We start from the raw sequence: 19,783 nt of genomic DNA, 5'->3' as shown, positions 1-19,783 counted from the left end.
TAGTATGTGCTGTCCTTCCCTTCACCTAAGATAATTCTTGTCTACTTTCTAGTTAATGAATACCCCTCTCCCTCCCTCCCCACGCTCAGAACCATCAAAGAATATTTTCTTCTGTGTTTAAACCTTTTCTTGAGTTCTTATAATAGTGGTCTTATACAATATTTTTCCTTTTGCAACTGACTAAATTCACTCAGTATAATACCTTCCAGATTCTTTCATGTTATCAGATGTTTCATGGCTTCATCGTTGTTCTTTATCGTTGCATAGTATTCCATTGGGTGAATATACCATAATTTGTTTATCCGTTCATTCGTTGATGGGCACCTAGGTTGTTTCCATAGTTTTGCTATTGTGAACAGTGCTGCAATGAACATGGGTGTGCATGTATCTATTCGTGTGACAGCTCTTATTTCTCTAGGATATATTCCAAGGAGCAAGATTGCTGGATCATATGGTACTTCTATTTCTAGCTTTTTAAGGAAGCACCAAATCGATGTCCAAAGTGGTTGTACCATTTTACATTCCCACCAACAGTGTATAAGTGTTCCAGTCTCTCCACAAGCTCTCCAATATTTATTGTTTTGTGTATTTTGGATTACTGCTAGCCTTGCTGGGGTGAGATGGTATCTCATTGTAGTTTTGATTTGCATTCCTCTAATGGCTAATGACAGTGAGCATTTCCTCATGTGTCTGTTAGCCGCCTGAATGTCTTCTTTGGCAAAGTGCCTGTTCATATCCTTTGCCTATTTTTTAAATGGGTTGTTTGTCTTTTTGTTGTTGAGGTTTTGCAGTATCTTGTAGATTTTAGAGATTAGATGCTGATCGGATTTGTCATAGCCAAATTTTTTTCCCAGTCTGTAGGTTATCTTTTTACATTTTTGGTAAAGTCTTTTGACAAGCATAAGTGTTTGTTTTTTAGGAGCTCCCAGTTATCTAGTTTCTTTTCTGGTGTTTGTGAATTGTTAAATATTTCTTAACCTTTAGTTCTAACTCAAAAGGAAAATAATTTTAAGTTTAAAAAAAATGCATCCTTCTTCTTTCTCCCATTCACCAGGAGGTTGGAAGTATACTGAGGTTCTATCTAGGTATCTTTGAGTCCCACAGAAATTTTATGCAAAATTTGGTGAGTATATGTGTGCATTTGTAGGGGAAACAGTAATTCTAGCTTTAATCAGCTTATTAAATTTATGACATCCAAAGTAAAAAAAATAAAATAAAAATAAAAATTCAATGTAAAAGAACCCAAGAGACTAGAAGACGAATCAAGAAAGCTTTGATCACTGCAGTGGGAAAAATAAATACGAATGGTCAAGACAACGAGTATTGGGTGTATTTTCAGTGAGATAGTCAATTATTAACTTGTGAAATAAATATCCATAATCTCTTGCTGGATTTTATAACCTCTCTTTATCAATTTCAGAGCTCTTCTCATTTCTAGTGCTTCTTTCTTCTTCCACTCTTCCCCTTCACAGACAAACTTCTGCTGCCTCTAATTTTCTGGGGACGAAGAGGGGAATCAAAGTGAAGCCCACATCTCTGATGTGTATAAGGTGATCATTCCCAAACAATCACCATACATTTTTCTGCTGTAGTGCAGTTTTCATGTACCAACCAGCAGATTTATGTTTGAGATGATTCAGTAAGAATTTTTGAGACATGGCATGCTCAGTCTCCACTGTATATGATGATGCCATATTCAGAATGACAGTGGTCTCAGCCTCAGGCAGTAAATGCTTCTTGAGATACATTCAATTGCTATTTAGCTGAGTTTAGCCTAAGGAATAGAAAAAGAAGTTGCTGATGCTTTCAAACATGTTTAAACATTTTAATATCGTCTTGGAATGTCAGGCCAAAGTAGAGCACTCCTAGGTATCACAGAATGAAATCTTGTAATTAATGGACCAGAATTTTCCAAAGCATTTATATGGTAGCCATTTGCTTGAACTTCTTAATTAAACGTCTTACACCTCTGAAAATGATCCTTTGAAAGGTACTAGAAGTAATTTTGGTCACTTTTGTTACCTATGATAAAAGAACATAAAAGAAAGAAAGGGTATTGTTTCCAGGTTTCAGGCTATTGTTTGGATTAGTTTATTTATTGCAAATAATATAATATATTCATTATCATTATTTTAGTGATCTATTCCTGCATCAACAAGCTCTCCCCACCATACCCCCACCACGCACACATACGAAAGAAAACAAACATAACTTAGTGGCTTCAAACAACAAAGATTTATTACTTCTCATGTTTCTGTGGATTATTTAAGTGGTTCTGCTACTTTCACCTGACTTACTTATGTGGCTGCAAGCATTCACCAAGAAGGTTGGCTGGAGGTAGGCTCAGCTAGGACAGCTGGGCCACTCTCTTATGTGGTCTTTTATCTTCAAAGAAGCTAGATAAGTCTTTCTCACAGGATGGTGATCCCAGGGTTCCCAGGGTGAAAGCAGAAGCTGCTAGGCCTCTTGAGACCTAGGGTGGAAATAGCACAATGCCACTTCTGCTACATTCTATTCATTGAAGCTAGCCCAGCTTCAAGGGGTGTAAAAGTAGATTCTACCTCTTGACAGGAGGAGCAATAATGTCACATTCTGAAGGGGTGTGTCTAAGGAGATGAGAGGAATTTTTGGCCGTATTTTGCAATTTAAAACAAGCACATATACACCTGATGAAATCTGCATATACTGAATGACTTATTATTTTGGATATATGACGTGTCCATTGCACATCAGGTGTTTGTCCTGCTTTTTGCTGTCTTGCCTTGATTTTCAACTTCTTAGATTAATGTATTGCTAATTTTTGGCACATTTTATAAATGGAACTGCAACCATGCTGGCTATGCAGGCAAAGCAAGGTGGCAAGCTGATAACCCAGTATTTTAGGGTTAAGTTTCCTTCAAGCAAATGTGATTAATTCTAAGAGTGGTCTGCTTACTTTGTAAAGCTAACTCCAAATAATAAATCATTTACCCTTTAGTTCTGAGGAAGCATAATTATATATGTATACGTGTGTGTGGTACATATATATATTGAATGAATATATATATAGAGAGAGAGAGAATGAATCTTGTTTGGAATACTCTTAATAAAGAAATATTAAGAAGGCACCTGGTATAGAGAAACCAGGATATGGTGACCAGTGTATTTCCCTAAATAGATGGTGGCACTGGTGTTTTGGAAATCAGGCTCTATCATTATAAATCCATTAGCATGACTAGATAAGTAATTCAAAATACATGATCTTTTGATAGATGATTGGTATTATTAAATTCACGTCAGTGTTTAAGTCCACAATAAGGTTTATGAAATCCTGGTGGTCAGTATATCACAAAATTCAGAATCCTTCATACATTAAAAAAGGTAATACCATCTATATATCATTTAAAAAAACCTAGAGAGGTTGAGATAGCACTCTTAATTAAACACACCATTTATACAGTAAATACGTTAATATTCACACTAATTGAGATAAATAAAGCAGAAGATATATCAGTATTAGTTCAGATCAGTTTTGTTATAAACTTATGGGGGAAAAAAGACAAACTTATGGTTTTCAGAGTTTTTTTGAAGACTGAATTATGGGTAACTGATTGTGCTCTTGAAATAGCTAATATTTATCAAAGGCCAGCTGTGTTAAGTATTGCTATGAGTACTTTATATATATTAACACATTTAGTCTCACAATCATCCTAAGAAGTTAATTAATTCTTTTGCCAATTATACAGATGAGGAAACTTAAATCAAGTAAGCTGTCCAAAATTGTGGTTGTTAGCTGCCCTGACTCATGGTGACCCCATACACAACAGACCACTGTGAGCCACAGGGTATTCATTGTCTGATTTTAGGAAGTAGATCACCAAACTTTTCTTTTTAGTCCATCTTAGTCTGGAAGTTCTGATGAAACCTGTTCAGTATTATAGCAACACACAAGCCACCAATGACAAATAGGTGGTTGCTGTGCGTGAGGTTCATTGGCCTGGAATCAAACTTGTGAAATAAATGTCCACAATCTGTTTCTGAATTTCATGACCTCCCTTGATCATTATCAAAGCTCTGAAGCAGCTAATATTTATCAAATAGAGAACCTGGGTCTCCGACATGTAAGGTGAGAATTCTACTACTGAACCTTCAACTCTTCTGTCCAAAGTTAAACAGCTAAGTGACAAAATTGGGATTTGAAACTAGAGAGCCCAGCTCCAGAATTAATTTCCTTTAACAATAACCATTTCATTCATGGAAGACTTCAGGGAGAATATAATGTCTTCACCTCCATAAATCTCTGCAGGGACTTATGACCTTAACATATAATCTACTATTTGCTGAATATCCATCCTATGCCAGGCACTATGCTATGGGCTTTATATGCTTTAACTCTTTTATCACCACAATAAATGGGAGAATAAATATTATTATCTCAGAGATGAGGAACTTGAGGCTTGAAAGTTGTATAGCCACAGAATCATACTCAGCTCTGTTAGGACTCCAAATCTGCTCTTTTCACACGCTCACTGTCCCTCGAGTGAAGTGCTCAGGAATGGTATAACCAACCAAACCCAACCCATTGTTGTCAAGTCGATTTTGACTCATAGTGACCATATAGGACAGAGTACAACTGCTCCATAGGGTTTCCAAGGCTGTAAGCTTTTTGGAAGCAGTCTGTCACAGAGCAACTGGTCAGTTCAAACTGCCAAACTGCTGGTTAGCAGCCAAGTGCTTAACCACTGTGCCACCAGGGCTCCTTCCTGAGAGTGGTAGAGATGAGACTAAAGTAAGCGGGATGAATAGATGATCCTTAAATCCTCTTCCAATCTTATTAAATTGAGTGATTCTATGATAAATTAGAACATGCTTTTGAAATCTTAACCCCCTTGTTATGTTCTCAGGCCACACTTATGTAACTGTAAATTTCTCCCCCTTCCGCTAAGTGTTTGGGCATTTGGAGCACAAATCACTTGCCTGAGACCGTGATCTCCATCTCCCCATGATCTGTTACGTGTTTGCTTTCTAGTGTTCCTAAATTCCTCAAACAGTCACATGGCTGGGATCTTTCTGTTATGTATATAAAAAAGCCAAACTCAACTTGATGTGTAACTTTTGGAACTCACACCCTTATCCCTTAAGCTTTATTCAGTACAATAATAAATTTCCAAATAAGTTTTGGCTAACCTACGTTTATTTAATGATTTCTTCACAGTCGTATTATATGAGGCAAAAATAAATAATTTTCTGGCAGTTATTTTAAAATGAAGCACTCCATTTAGACATTTGAGTATAAGAGATATTTTCATTTGGACTAATGAAAGTAAAGGTAATGCTAAAATATTTGTTGGAAAACAATTGCCACTAATCTTTTATTTGCCTTGTTTTTCCTTTTACAAATACTTTTCATAGTCCAGAAAATTCCACCAGATTTTAATGTGCCTATTAAAAAAAAAAAGGTCTATGTATATCAAGAAGCCAAGAAATAGCAAAAGAAAAACAAATACTTTAAAAAGAAAAAGAGAAAAAGCTACTTATGTGATTATTATCAAAAAAAGGAGAAAATCACAGTTTTTCATTTACAGAATATTGTCAAGTTATCCCAAGTGTCTGTCAGTTTGTTGCACTGTGGTGGCTTGCGTGTTGCTGTGATGCTGGAAGCTATGCCACCGATATTCAAACACCATTAGGGTCATCCATGGTGGATAGAGTTCAGCTGAGCTTCCAGGCTAAGACTAGGAAGAAGGACCTAGTGGTCTACTTCTGGGAAAAATTAGCCAATGAAAACCTTATGAATAGCAGCGGAATGATCACGAGGATGGTGAAGGACCGGCAGTGTTTTGTTTTGTTTTGTTTTACATAGGGTTGTTATGAGTTGGAACCAACTCGATGGCAGCTAACAACAGCATTGTTAAGAATGTGCTAGAGCTTGATTTTAAAGACCCAATTGAAGGAGTAACATAAATATCTGAGAAATCTACACATTGAATAACTAAGCCTGTTGCCCTGGGGTTGATTCTGACTCACAGCAACCCCGTGTGTGTCAGAGTAGAGCTGTGGTCCACAGGGTTTTCAATGACTGATTTTTCAGAAGTCAATTACTAGGACTTTCTTCCAAATAGCCTCTGGGTGAACTCAAACTTCCAACCTTTTGGTTAGCAGCCAAATTTGTTAACCCAGGGACTCCACACATTAATCAATAACCCATTTAGCTCAGTGACTTAAATAATATGTAAATTAAACAAGAAACGGACGCATATAGCTTAAAGTATCAGAGCTTTAAAACAATAAATTCTAAGTGTAAATATTTTAATACTAAATGCAACATTTTCATGCCTTTTCTTAGTAAGTGGAAAATCCTTATCTTCTTAGCCTGAGTCAAAAGCCTGGAGTAGAGTGGGTGGCCAGGATTCTGGCAGAATGCATAAACTTGGCATATTCACAAGTTTTACTGGTGCAGAGCTATCTTCAAGAGTCTTAACAATTTCACTGTGCAGTCCTGTAATAATGATGTCTCTAATGGCTTCTGAATTGTATAGGACATCTTCTGGAAACATTAAATGCCTTGATAAATCTGTGCATTCCTTATTATTTCTAGTGATTCTACCATATTGTCTGTCTGTCACTTCTTGTCGACATCATTGTAGCAGCATCTAGCATAATCTTCCCACCATCCACCCATCTACTGTGTCTGGCAAGAAGGAATACTCTTCCTTTTAGAAAGAGAAACTGACTTCTTAAATTAGTATGTAATTTCCCCTACATTAGGAGATTTAAAGTTTTAGGGAGATTGTACCATTCTTTTCATTAAGTAGTAAAATTTGTGACTTCGTGGTATCTATTTCCCACACTGGAGCCCTGTTGGCGCAGTGGTTAAGAGCTCAGCTGCTAACCTAAAGGTCGGCAGTTCAAACCCACCAGCCACTCCTTGGAAACCCCATGGTGCAGTTCTACTCTGTCCTTTAGGGTTCTATGAGTCGGAATCAATTCGATGGTAATAAGTTTGGTTTGATTTGCTTTATTTCCCATGCTGCTCAGATTTTTTTTTTCCCCTTCTCTCTTTGGGGATTGTAGCTATTTCTTATGGCTTTGGGTAGCAGTAATTGTCCTCTAAATAACTCAGCTGTTACATTCTAGGAAAAGCAATATGGTATAATGGGAAAAACACTAAAGGGAAAGTCAAAACACCTGGTCTTTGACCTCACTTCTCCCATAGCTTGGGTCCCCAAGTGCATCAATTGTCCTTGCTAGTCAGTTGAGGTGACAGAAAAAAGGATAAAGTGAGGGAAAGTACTTTATATGTTATAAATTGTTGTAAAATTATTTTCTACTATGAGGATTTTAAACGTGTATTTCAGAGAGGAAAATTAACTTTATGTCTAAGAACGAACTTTGGATTTCCAAAATGATACAGTGAGTCTAGTAAATTGCATAACTAGGTAAAAATGGATTTGCTAAAGCAAGAAAAATAGGATTGTTTAGAGCCAATTCTACTTCTAGTCTTTCAAGGTTTGATATGATTGAGTAGGGAAAACACACATACAGACACACACACATACACACAACCAAAAAAACCTCTAAAGAACTGACTTCATTATAGAAAATGCTGATAGAGAATACTATTATATTTTGATATAGAAAGCTTTATTTATTTATTTATTTTTTTACCCAGTACCAACTAATAAGATTTAGTGATTAGCTGTTTTTCATCTTCACTGAGATCAGAATTAAAGGGAATAGAACTAAACTAACAAAAGCATAAAATAATGCACTTACATGTTAGATAAAAATACCTTTCAATGAAAGACTAACAAAGTATTAGTTGCGGAAGTTTTGTCTCTATAATCCCAGAAAGTTGTATATTTTAAGAGGTTATCTTAGAATGGAGGATGGCAAGACTTCATCTCACTTACTTGGACCTGTTATCTGAAGGGACCAATCCCTGAAGAAGGACATCATGCTTGGTAAAGTATAGGGTCAATGAAACAGAGGAAGACCCTCAACGAGATGGATTGACACAGTGGCTGCAACAATGAGCTCAAACATAGCAATAATTGTGAGGATGTTCAGTCCCAGGCAACATTTTGTTCCATTATAGATAAGGTCACTATGAGTCAGAACTGACTCAATGGCACCTAACAACAATAACATCTTTTCTGACAGGACTATCTAAGTTCTGTCAGATAATTTTAAATGACTAAGATTATGTCTAGCCTTTGTGTTCTAAGTATTTTATAATATATGCTTGCATAATTAAGATAAGAAAATATAGAAACACAGAAAAATACTATTCCGCTCATGCCTGCTGTTAATAAATTGGACCATAATACAAATTGCATTTGTTAATCGTTGGCATTTCTTTTCAAGGTTTATTTGAGTCATCAAGATTGGAAGTTTTGATTGCTCATGATGAATCTCTTATAAACGTTCTTGATTATTTTTTAAATTTGATGACAAACACTGCAACAGGTCTCAGCCAATTAGGCTTGTCAACTTCCGCTATAGTCCCTAATCAAGTGTTTGACATTGGAAATGACAGGGTATCCTTATTAAAAGTAATGCTTCTTGGATAGAGATGTGGCAGCCTTCATGTGGATGATAGCAGAGAAAACAAGCTATCTTTAGTTAAAAGCAATAAGTAGAAATCAATTTCAGCAGGAATGTGCCAGACTATGATGTAAAGATTGAAGCAAATAATGGCAGAGTGTCTCACTGATGGTACATTGGAAATTGAGTCAATATAAATGTTCTTAGTTTTTTATAATCTATCAGTAGTTCAAGGAGCCCTGGTGGGGCAGTGGTTAAGCGCTTGGTTGCTAACCAAAAGGTTGCTGGTTCGAACCCCCCAGCCACTCCAGGGAAGAAAGATGTGTCAGTTTGTTTCCATAAAGATTACGGCTTTAGAAACCCTGTGGGGGCAGTTCTACTCCGTCCTGTAGGATTGCTATGAGCAGGAATTGACTCAATGGCAATGGGATAACAGGGTTATCAGTAGTTCAGGTACATAAGTTAAACAAAAGGCAAGAAGAGTAGCCAAACCATTAATATAGCTTTATAAGCTGTCTCTCAGTTTATCAAGTGAAGGGAAAACAAAGTGCAATGTATTTCAAACTATAAACACAAATTAAGCCCTGAAAAGCAGCCACCTATGTAAGTCATTGATTTTGTGGTAAACTGGTTGAGATACGCTGTGTTAAGATAAATAAACTTAGAGAATTGATCTTAGGCCGTTTGGGGTCACTTCTGCAGTGGGTTAAAAACATTCATAGAGAGTCTTTCTTCTTTCCCTATTTCTGTAGCTTCCGGATTTTTGTCACTTTCCTGAAAGGCACTAATATGAGAAAAATAAATAAATAAATAAGTTTGAACTCATTAAAGGGGTAGAGGAGAAAAATATTTGGTGAAAACTAGATCCAGTCTTACACTTTGCATTTTTCTGAGGCTTCTACTGTTTAAAGCATTTAGAACAATTTCAAAAAACAAAGCAGAGTATCTTAAGATAGGAAATATTTCCGAAGAACTCAAAGTTTTCGCATTGAGAAAAATTTACACCAACTTGATTACAAAAACCATTAAAGCTTTTTGTCAGTGGTTTGATTTTTTTAACGCATCTAAAATAGGAATTAGGAGACAGAGAAGGAATTTAGCATAAAAAAATGAATGGGAAAGTGCTTTTTCTTTTTATGATAAAATTAAGACTATCTGCCTACTTAGAAGTCAAATAGCAGCATGTGCTACTGTAGTGAGTAATTACCTTTGCGATTTCCCTTTGGGAAAGAGAAAAGTAATAGGAGATATCCTGTGAAGAATACCGGCACTTCCTTGTTGAACTCTTAGCTCATGGCATAAAAATTCCAGGCCACAGTGGTTCAAAAATGGATGGGATGGCATATGTCAATATTTCAGTTATCCATCACTGAAGGGAAAAAAATAACATGAATTATCGGAGTGCCTTGATTTAGATTTGGCAGAGAAAAACCTATAAAATATCCTAGGCAAACGATAGCCAAAGTAGGAATATAATATTAAATTGGAGGGGGTGTGATAAAAGGAGAGGGTGTAATTTAAATGTATTGGAAGTAAAATAAGTAATTCCTTTCATTTTAAAGAAAAATCTACCTAGGGTTATGTAAATGCAAATCTTAACTGATTCCACTTATGAATGTATTTATAGAAGTCAAAATTTGTCAGTCTTTAAATCCCAAGCCTTGTAATAAAATGATAGAGTATGATAAAAATTGAAGCAGAGATATATTATGTTCTTTTGTTTGGCAATAAAATAAACTATAAAATATGTTAAATAATACCCTAGAGGTTGGTCTCTTGAAATCTGTAGAGATAGAACACGTTTTTCTCTCTCCCACTCTCTCTTAAACACAAAGTCTGAAAAAATAATTTTTTTAATGCTGAGCAGATACATAACCATTCTCCAAAGACAGATAGACATAATGATTTTAATTACATATGTATGTAATTCTGAAGTGCCATGTTTAATCTTGATCCCTGAGAACTCTCTAGGTATGATTTAGCACTTTAGAATTAGAAGACATTTCCCATTCCACTGGGCAACACCATTAATTAGGAGTACATGCTTTTTCATCAAAAAGTTAGGAACTTATAACCATATTTACACATTTCATTTCACATAAAATTTCCATTCTGCAAACACATTGGCAAATTTATTTCTCTGTGAACACCATAGCACACATAAGGTCATTTGACATGGGGGAGGTTGTGGGGATAGGGTGGGATAAATGGTGATATTACTAGTATGCTCACACCCAAACATACCTTTACTTTGTATTTTTACTTCTTACCACATTATATGCTATCAATTTAGGTTCTACTTTTGAGTCACCCTCATATTTTAGAATGTATTTTAAATATAAGGTTTTGCATATTTGCATGCCATGAATAATGCATAAACCAGAAGGAATCAAATTGGCAAAAATACACCATTTCTGGGATAATTTATAAATACATAAAATTATCTGTTTGGATTTAGTAATTTTTTTATGGATGTAGAAAAAAATTATACCTATATTAATAGACATATATACTAATGTTCCTACTTGAGAATATCTACATGACCCTGTCTGGTAACAAATTCATATACACCTGTCTCTTCTACATAATTAAATTTATCATTTTGTCCAGTCCTGTCTTTGTATAATATTTGATGTTTTTGCAAAACCTTGTTTTTAATGTACATGAAATAACTTTTCTATAGAATGATGAGCTGAAAAGTTTTGGGTAAAGGGAGATAAGATGGTAAGGGAGATATATATTTTCTCCTCCAATTTCATCCAGATTAGGAAAGCCTGTTTAGAGAATATCCAACTGTAATGGCGTCTTCTCCTTGTGTTTCAGATTCAAGACCTCTTCCAGATGTAGCCCTCACTGGGAAGTGCACCCGCGAGTGTGATGAATATGGCCACTCAGACTCCTGCTGGATGCCCGTCCGCACTTCTCCAGAGAGGAAGAAGAGCCAGCCCAAACTCTCCACTTTCATGCCTGTTGATGAACGAGGAAGTCAGGAAAAGCTGGCGAACGGCGAGGCCGCCATCATGGGTGACCGCAACAGAAACCTCCTGAACAAAAAGTTGACCTCATCCTTTGAGACCTTCAGTGCAGCTAGTTTCAGCAAAAATGAGGAAGCCAACCCTGAGGATATTCCCCTTACAAAAACAGGGGAATACAAGCCATCTCCTGTCAATACACTCACTAGAAGAGAAGTGTACCTGTAGGCTAACAAGGAGCAACAGCAAAATCTTTTCATGTATGAGAAGGAGAATAAGAGGGAAAAAAGCTTACAAAGCAAAACCGTTTAATCAAAAAGAGGGGGCTACCAAAGAGACAAAGCTTTGCCTGCCACTTCTGCCTCCAGATCAGGCCTTTAGTGATACTGTTAGCCTGGTTATAATGTACAATGTAGAAACCATCCTTGTTACTTGCATGTCTAAACCCCCACTGATTCCCAACACTCACTCTCCCTTTAACTCCCCTCCCACCCCCCTCAAAAAAAGATGGTTGCAAGTTTCTTTCATGGTAACAAGCCTGATTAGCAGAACACAACACACTCTCATAAAGCTGAAGCATGATTTTAGTCACTTTGATTTTGTTTGAGTGTCATCCGGCTGTTCAAAAATAGCAGGTCAAGTAAAATATATTTCAGACATACCATCAGAACATGGTTTATCTCCATTAAAGGCAATCCTTCAAAAATGAGAGAGTCCATCTAAAGGTACAGTCCTTATGAAGGTGGACTCCATTAAGAAGCATTTTGGGAAGATCACAGCTTTAATATTGTAACAGAGACTGAGAGCAAAATAATACTTAGTTGGAGATTGCACTTCCAAATTGGCATATGCTGTTTTCAAGGCGGGAGAATCAACTTCAATTTCATACATTCTCTCAAGAATCTCAATATGCACACTACTTTTTTGACATGTATCAATTACACTACTTATAACTTATAATAATCACATTTTTTTTCCAGAACAGGATCAATATTATCAACTAACTAGAACAATGTGTCATGAAAAGGCCAAAGATCATATCGTGGATCAGGGAAATCATGAAGTAGATTTGATCTTGACATGGAAATTCATTAAACAATAAAAACAGCTGTTCCCATGCACACCCAGAAACAATCAAACACTTGTTCATTTTATAGTCTCCATACCCAGAAGACATGCTTCTTTTAAAATAAATTTTATTTGAAAACTCAGAAAATGAAAAACCAATGAGATATTTTTGGTACTATAATAATAGGCAGTTAGAAGTTCAAGTTTAGTTTTGGGTAATATTATCAGGGAAGATATCACTTTTCAAAATCATTGTATTGACATGTATTGACATGACAGTCTAATAAGTTAAGCTCACTGTTATCAGTTTAGAATCCAAGGTATGCTTGCTGATCTTATTATCCACATTTCAAATTACCAATTGCATTTTTATGTGTTCAGTGAACACTTTCATACAACACAAGTGCATTAATCTTGAATCCTGTGCAATATAGAACTATTTTGAGACTCACAGTATAGGGGACACCATAATCAAATTTGTCACTAATGTGATTTAAATATTAATATGTGTCTTGAAACAAATCCAGACTGAACATGAGAGAAATGAGTTGCAAGCATTGACATTTCTCATGGTATGCACATCTTAAAGTTGGAAAACATGCAGTTGTTTTAGTGCAATAAAAAGAAACAGAATATGCATATGTTGAGCCACTTGCTCTATAGAGAATGATTTGGGACTATTGGAAATTGACTGGGACATCCAGATGAAAGTGACAATCCATAGACAGAATAGGGAATATCAGGCAAAGAGATCAAAAATTCCCATTACTGAATGTTTATAACCTGGTTATAAACTCTTTATGGCTCTTTAGCAAACTGTAGAAACAATATAGCTTTGGGTAGTTTCTTGCTTTGCAGAATTTCTTAGGCTATAAGGGGAAGCAGACTGGGATATAAGTTGATAATTCACTATAGGTCATCAAAATGTGTATCTTTGAAAACCACTTCTCTTTTTGGTGGGGTACTCTTTTGGGGTCATTTTGTTATGCTGTTTCTTAAACAGAATTTTCATTTTGATGTTAGTTTATGCATAATAGTTAGGGTAAAAGAAGATATGTAATTGAAACAAAAACATTGAACTAAAATATCAATAATTGAACATGTTTATGTTTGATTATTATTTACACTATGAAAAGATGCAATTCTAGTACTTTGTTAGGAAACTCCATTAAAGCAGTTCTGCCTTGTATAATCTGTAAGTACTTATTAAGACAAAATACTGCTAAAGATACTTATGAAATGTATACATATTTTTCTTGCACGTTACAAAGGAAATACTCAATTGCATAACACAGGTGTTCAACAAACCTTTTTAATTCATTTTTTTCTTTTCTTCATGAGACACTTGAAACCACTAGATAGCTCATTTCACTCTACTTTTAAACCCTTCTCTATAAAGCTAATAAGGTCACACACCACATTCAAGACATTCATGCCATTATCATTTAACTTGTGAGCCTCCCTTTAGAATAAAAATGGGTGTGAAAGAATAAAATTCAGTGTACTGTTTAAGTATTCACAGTAATTTCAGTAGAATTAGTTATCATAACATGCATAATTAGCTACCATAACATGTTCAAGGACTTGAAACACTTACTGATGAAGATCAAAGACTACAGCCTTCAGTATGGATTACACCTTAACATAAAGAAAACAAAAATCCTCACAACTGGACCAATAAGCATCATGATAAATGGAGAAAAGATTGAAGTTGTCAAGGATTTCATTTTACTTGGATTCACAATCAACGCCCATGGAAGCAGCAATCAAGAAATCAAACAACCTATTGCATTGGGCAAATCTGCTGCAAAAGACCTCTCTAAAGTGTTAAAAAGCAAAGATGTCACCTTGAGGAATAAGGTGCACCTGACCTCCTGACCCAAGCCATGGTATTTTCAAACACGTCATATAAATGGGAAAGCTGGACAATGAATAAGGAAGACTGAAGAAGAATTGATGCCTTTGAATTATGATGTTGGCGAAGAATATTGAATATGCCATGGACTTCCAGAAGAACGAACAAATCTGTCTTGGAAGAAGTACAGCAAGAATGCTCCTTAGAAGGGAAGGTGGCAAGACTTCGTCTCATATACTTTGGACATGATATCAGGAGGGACCAGTCCTTTACCAAGGGCATGGTGTTTAGTAAAGTAGAGGGTCAGTGAAAAATAGGAAGATCCTCAATGAGATGGATTGACACAGTGGCTACAACAATGGGCTCAAACAGCAAAGATTGTGAGGATGGCACAGGACCAGGCAGTGTTTCATTCTGTTGTACATAGGGTTGCTATGAGTCGGAACTGACTTGATGGCACCTAACAACAACATGTTTATTATATAATGAGCTGGCATGACACAGAAATATATTTTGTGTTTGTATGACTTTTATTTTAAATAGGTTAAATCTGGTGCCACTCCATATATAGAGTGCTTTTGGAAAAAAATTAATAAAAAGATACAAAAAATATATACATAAATGAGTGAATGCAAAATAAGCAACTGTGCCTTTTATACCTGTTGTTATGGTAAAAAAAAAAAAAAAAAAAGAATGGTTGTTGAGTTTGGACAATGAGGGGAAATGGGCTATTCCCAACTTTTTTGATCCTGTATATTTATCCATCTTTATTTTGTGAAAATAATGTATTAAAAATTTGCCTTCTGACAAACTCGGATAATGGACCAGTCTTAAATATTGTTCAGTCATAAAACAAGATTAAGGCATTAAAATGGGCTGCTTAAATCTAACTAGGAGGCTAAAGTATTTATTGAAATAGTAACACAGAAAGATACTATTAGGGGTAAAATCAGTCTATTTTGCAAAGTAAAATATTGATTTAGAATTTTTATTCTTTATTTTTTTGTTGTTTTTCTTTTAGCTGCTGTTTTATTTTGGTTGTACAGTATATAAACCATACTTGTTTTCTGTACACAAGAATCTCAAATGAACTTTGCATGCATTATACATTAGGACACATTTATAAATTGATGAGTAACTATATAAATTTATGTGTATTAAAATGTCTGTAGCTTCAGTCAAAATCTAGTGCTCATTTTGAAACTCCAGATATCATTTCTATATGGTTTCTGACTGGCCTGCTGCCTGAGTTTCAGAAAACAAGGGAGGCATTGTTTTTATGGGAGGAGAAACTAAAATGGTACTGAAAGGCTACTCTGGGAAGCTGTCATGTAGGAAAAGAAAACACACAGACCAGAAGAAACTGCCAAGAATCAGTCATCCTAAAAGAGTCATGAGGAATCTGAAGATCTAAATAGTTTTAGGTCTATCTGATCAGTGATAAAGATGCATTATGCCCTTAAGAAGAAAAAAAAAGAGTGAAGATCAAGTATAGAGTAAAGCATGTTAGTTGTAACCAGGGCAGAGGTATATATATATATATATATATATATATATAGATAGATAACATCTGGAGGAAGGCATCGTTTTTTTTTTCAGCTACCCGGGGTTTACTTTCAGACAACTTTTCCACCATTTTAAAGCGCTTGCATTCAGTGTGGTACGATCTGTTTGTAATGTTAATCATTGACTATTGTTCTGCTACTTGGATGTTGATAGTGAAGCAGAGAACAATTTATCATCGTTTATTATGATTCACTATGCACGCAACTATGCTAAACATGGCGAAATGTATTAAACACTTGTCCAACTATTTATGAAATACTTTACATAATTTAATTTGCTTTTGTACAGTTTTATGTAAATAAATTGCTTGTCATTTTTGTCTCTGCAAATTAAAATATAACATGGTCAAATGGTTTCACACTTGTAAGTGTACTTCTCTGTTGACAGTTAATTCAGTTTTGATTGGACAAGAAGTGAATGGATGCATGTACTACTTTGATTTAAAATGGTTTGATTTCTGCAAAATTAAGATACAGCAAGGACGATAATGTTGCAGCAACTGTTGATTTTGAGGACACTCTTACATAACTGTCACATTGTCTTTTAATGGACTAGAACTTGGATTCTTCAGTTTCATAAAATTATTTATGGAGATAGTAACCTTGCTGGATTTTAAATCTTAGAGTATACAGTAAAAGGACTTCTTATCACTAATGTAATCTTTTCAGGAATAGCCAAAAAAAAATTTCACATTTAAGATAAAATTATTTCTAGACTAAAATATATCCCTGTGCAAGGAAATGCTTATTTGTACTTTAGAGTAAAAAAAAAGTCCATGAGACATTTTTAAATAAATCATAAATGTCATCTGAAGTGCAGAGAAACATTTGAAACAAAATATAAAATTTTTACCTTGAATAACTCATTTTTCTTTAGTTGGGCTTTCTCAAAATTTTTAATTTTAATTATTTATTATCTTTCTAGTGTTTTAGCTACTGATTTTCCTCTTTGTTATTAGATTGCACCCATAACTAATGGTTATCTTTATTTGATTAAATTGGTATCTATGTAAGGCAATTTGTCTCTTCCAAATCCTCTGTTATGAACTCCCTTCCAATTCAGAGACTTAACAGGGAACAAAAATACTTTCTATATACACTGATAGCTGACACGGATTTTTTAATCCCATCTCACAACAGTACTGCTAAAAATTGCATGTGTAGAAAATAGATATTCTGAAGATCTTGTTCTCGAAGTTTGTCTATCATTTGTTTCCTCCATTATATGAAAACTAAAAATACTTCATATAGGATGCCATATACTTTCTGACTCAAAGATATATTTGTAAATTGATTTTAACCAGCAGCCTTCCTTCTCAAAAGGAGGGATTAACAGTAAGTATGGTAAGGAAAGGCGTTCTGGTGGCTCAGTGGTTAAAGATCTAGGCAGTTAGAACCTACCAGCCAGCTGCTCCATTGGAGAAAGATGTGGCAGTTTGCTTCCATAACGATTGTGACCTTGGAAATCCTGGGGGGCAGTTGTACTCTCTGTCCTATAGGGTCACTATGAGTCAGAATTGACTTGATGGCAACGGGTTAGGTTTTGGGTTATGGTAAGGAAAATCTGCTTCAAATTGTAATTACATAAAGAAATGGTGTATCTATTCTTCCTGGAGATCTGCTTTACTAATGATGCTAACCAAACAGCATTACATAAACCAATGGTGCAGTCCATAAAATAAAACCATCTTTTAAACATGCCATTCAGCATGATATTTAAATTTGGCCAAACATATATTTGTTTTTATCCTGAAATTGCTTCCTTAGGTGAAATTTTAAAAAAACAAAAGAAAAGAAACCCTCAAACATGTAAAAATACAGTAGAGAGAAGATACACATGAAGAGGGCCAACAAAAGCTGAATAGTATTGCTTCCAAGGCTTCCAAGGGAGCCCTGGTGGTACAGTGGTTAAGTGTTTGGCTGCTAACCAAAAAATTGGCAATTTGAATACACTAGCCTCTCCTTGGAAACCCTATGGGCAGTTCTACTCTGTCCTATAGGGTCACTATGAGTCAGAGTTGACAGCAACGGATTTCCAAGGCTTAGGTTAGATTATTCTACCACGTCTGAGCCATTGGAAGAGTTCCATCTAGTAACTTAGAAACCTAATGTAGCATAATAATCTGTTCAAAACAATACCTTACATTTATAGCACACATGATAGTTTACAAAGTATTTTTATTAGATTTATCTCATAAAATCTCCATAATACCTGCAATATAAGCTGTAAAAACTATTAGGTGAGCTTTGTATGAAAGTAGATTTTACTTTTATTACATAATTATCAGGTTGAATAAAAATTTGAATACAAAGTTCTACCAATATTAATATTTCCCTCCTACTAGCTTATGTACCAATCAAAACATTTTGCATGGTTTAGCAGAGTGATAAGAAATTCTCCTCATCTACCCGAATAAAAGTCATTCAGTAAAGTGGGAATTTGGGGGACATTAACTATGTAGCTTGGCAGGTAATTATCTTCACTTGATTTTGTACAATATATCCTGACAGTTATTTTAACACATCTAAGATTTCTGACAGTAAATTGTTAAATTTTGAAAACATCACAACCTATTTTCTTTCTACTGAACATCCCTGGCCTGATGTATCCAGCAAAGATGTGAAAGAGGTGAACCCTGGCCAGATAAACAGTCATTCTAGGTTTGGTGATCTGAAGTATCACAACAAACTGTCAATACTATCAACATTGATCAGATAGTTGTACAATTTCCAAATTTACAATTTTCAGATTTGATTGGACAAGAAGTGAATGGATGCATATTAAAGAAATTCATTTATTGAATTTTTGCCTTGTCCCTTTCACTCTTTTTACTCTTAAACTTTTTGTGTCCTCACCCTTTTGCCACACTGTCTGAAAAGTTATTTGCTCTGTGTTTTTCCTCTTTCAAAAGTGAACCTAATTCTCCCAGGAGCAATATTAGGGAGCTAACCAAGGACTTACTAGAGAATTTGCAACCCACTCAGCTTTATTTTAATGGAAATTTACAATATCACTACTTGAGCTCTTAGGAAGCCAAGTGAATAGAGACTAAACTTATGTTTATCTGCTTATTTTCTCTTATCTTTATCCCTACTCTAATACGTGTTTATAAACTGCATAGAGGATGGTGATTAACCAAGATAATATAAATTTTCTAAGCTGCAGGGAGTGAGAAAAGGATATGAATGTAAAATTGGAAAAGCTGAAATTTTATGCTCCCCTTTAACCCTACGTAATTTATCTCTGTTGAGTTGCTGTTAACTGTAAATTTTATTCATTGGTTGGATTTAATATGTGTGAACAACACAGAAATAATTTTGTCTATTTATTGAAACTCCTGTGCAAAGATGTAGAAGATGCCTAATAGTTCATATCTGTAAAAGTTGCCCCAAACACTCTCAGATGATGCTAAACAAAAACTATAACTTATTCATGATTATCAATTTTATTCTTTCCCATTAAAATATACTGTGATTTAAATGACACATTACTAGAAAGGTCCTAAGAAAGATGCCTGAGGTCAACAGAAATAATCTTACAGATTAGGCTCGCTTTGAAAAATAGAAATGTTAATGATGTGGTTAATTAAAAAAGAAAAAATCCACTAAAGAAACACTTGGATAATCAATATAAAGAAAGAGATAAAAACAAGATGTTTTATTCTGGCAATTTAATTGAAAGTACAGTACAATCTTCCAGACCTGGTAAAATTAGTAGTAACTTGATAAGAAAATGTCAGATTTTTCTAAGTGTGTTTTATACAATATTACATGGAAAATTTTTATTGCATTTCCAG

At 35.0% G+C, this 19,783-nt stretch overlaps 1 protein-coding gene across 2 annotated transcripts in view; it reads left to right on the top strand.

The window, feature by feature from the left end:
* The window catches only part of PCDH7 (protocadherin 7), a 473,803-nt gene extending 462,077 nt beyond the window's left edge, over positions 1-11,726 (top strand). For both annotated transcript variants that reach the window (XM_004375119.1, XM_004375118.1), the window contains exon 3: positions 11,350-11,726. In XM_004375119.1, the coding sequence (XP_004375176.1) occupies positions 11,350-11,726 (377 nt within the window). The remainder of the gene's footprint in view (positions 1-11,349) is intronic.
* Positions 11,727-19,783: the final 8,057 nt, after the last annotated feature.

The sequence above is a fragment of the Trichechus manatus genome, unplaced genomic scaffold, assembly GCF_000243295.1.
Source record: "Trichechus manatus latirostris isolate Lorelei unplaced genomic scaffold, TriManLat1.0 scaffold00034, whole genome shotgun sequence".
NCBI classification, from domain to species: Eukaryota; Metazoa; Chordata; class Mammalia; order Sirenia; family Trichechidae; genus Trichechus; species Trichechus manatus.
Note: the sequence above shows the minus strand (reverse complement) of the source record. Positions and strands in the feature narration are given on the sequence as shown.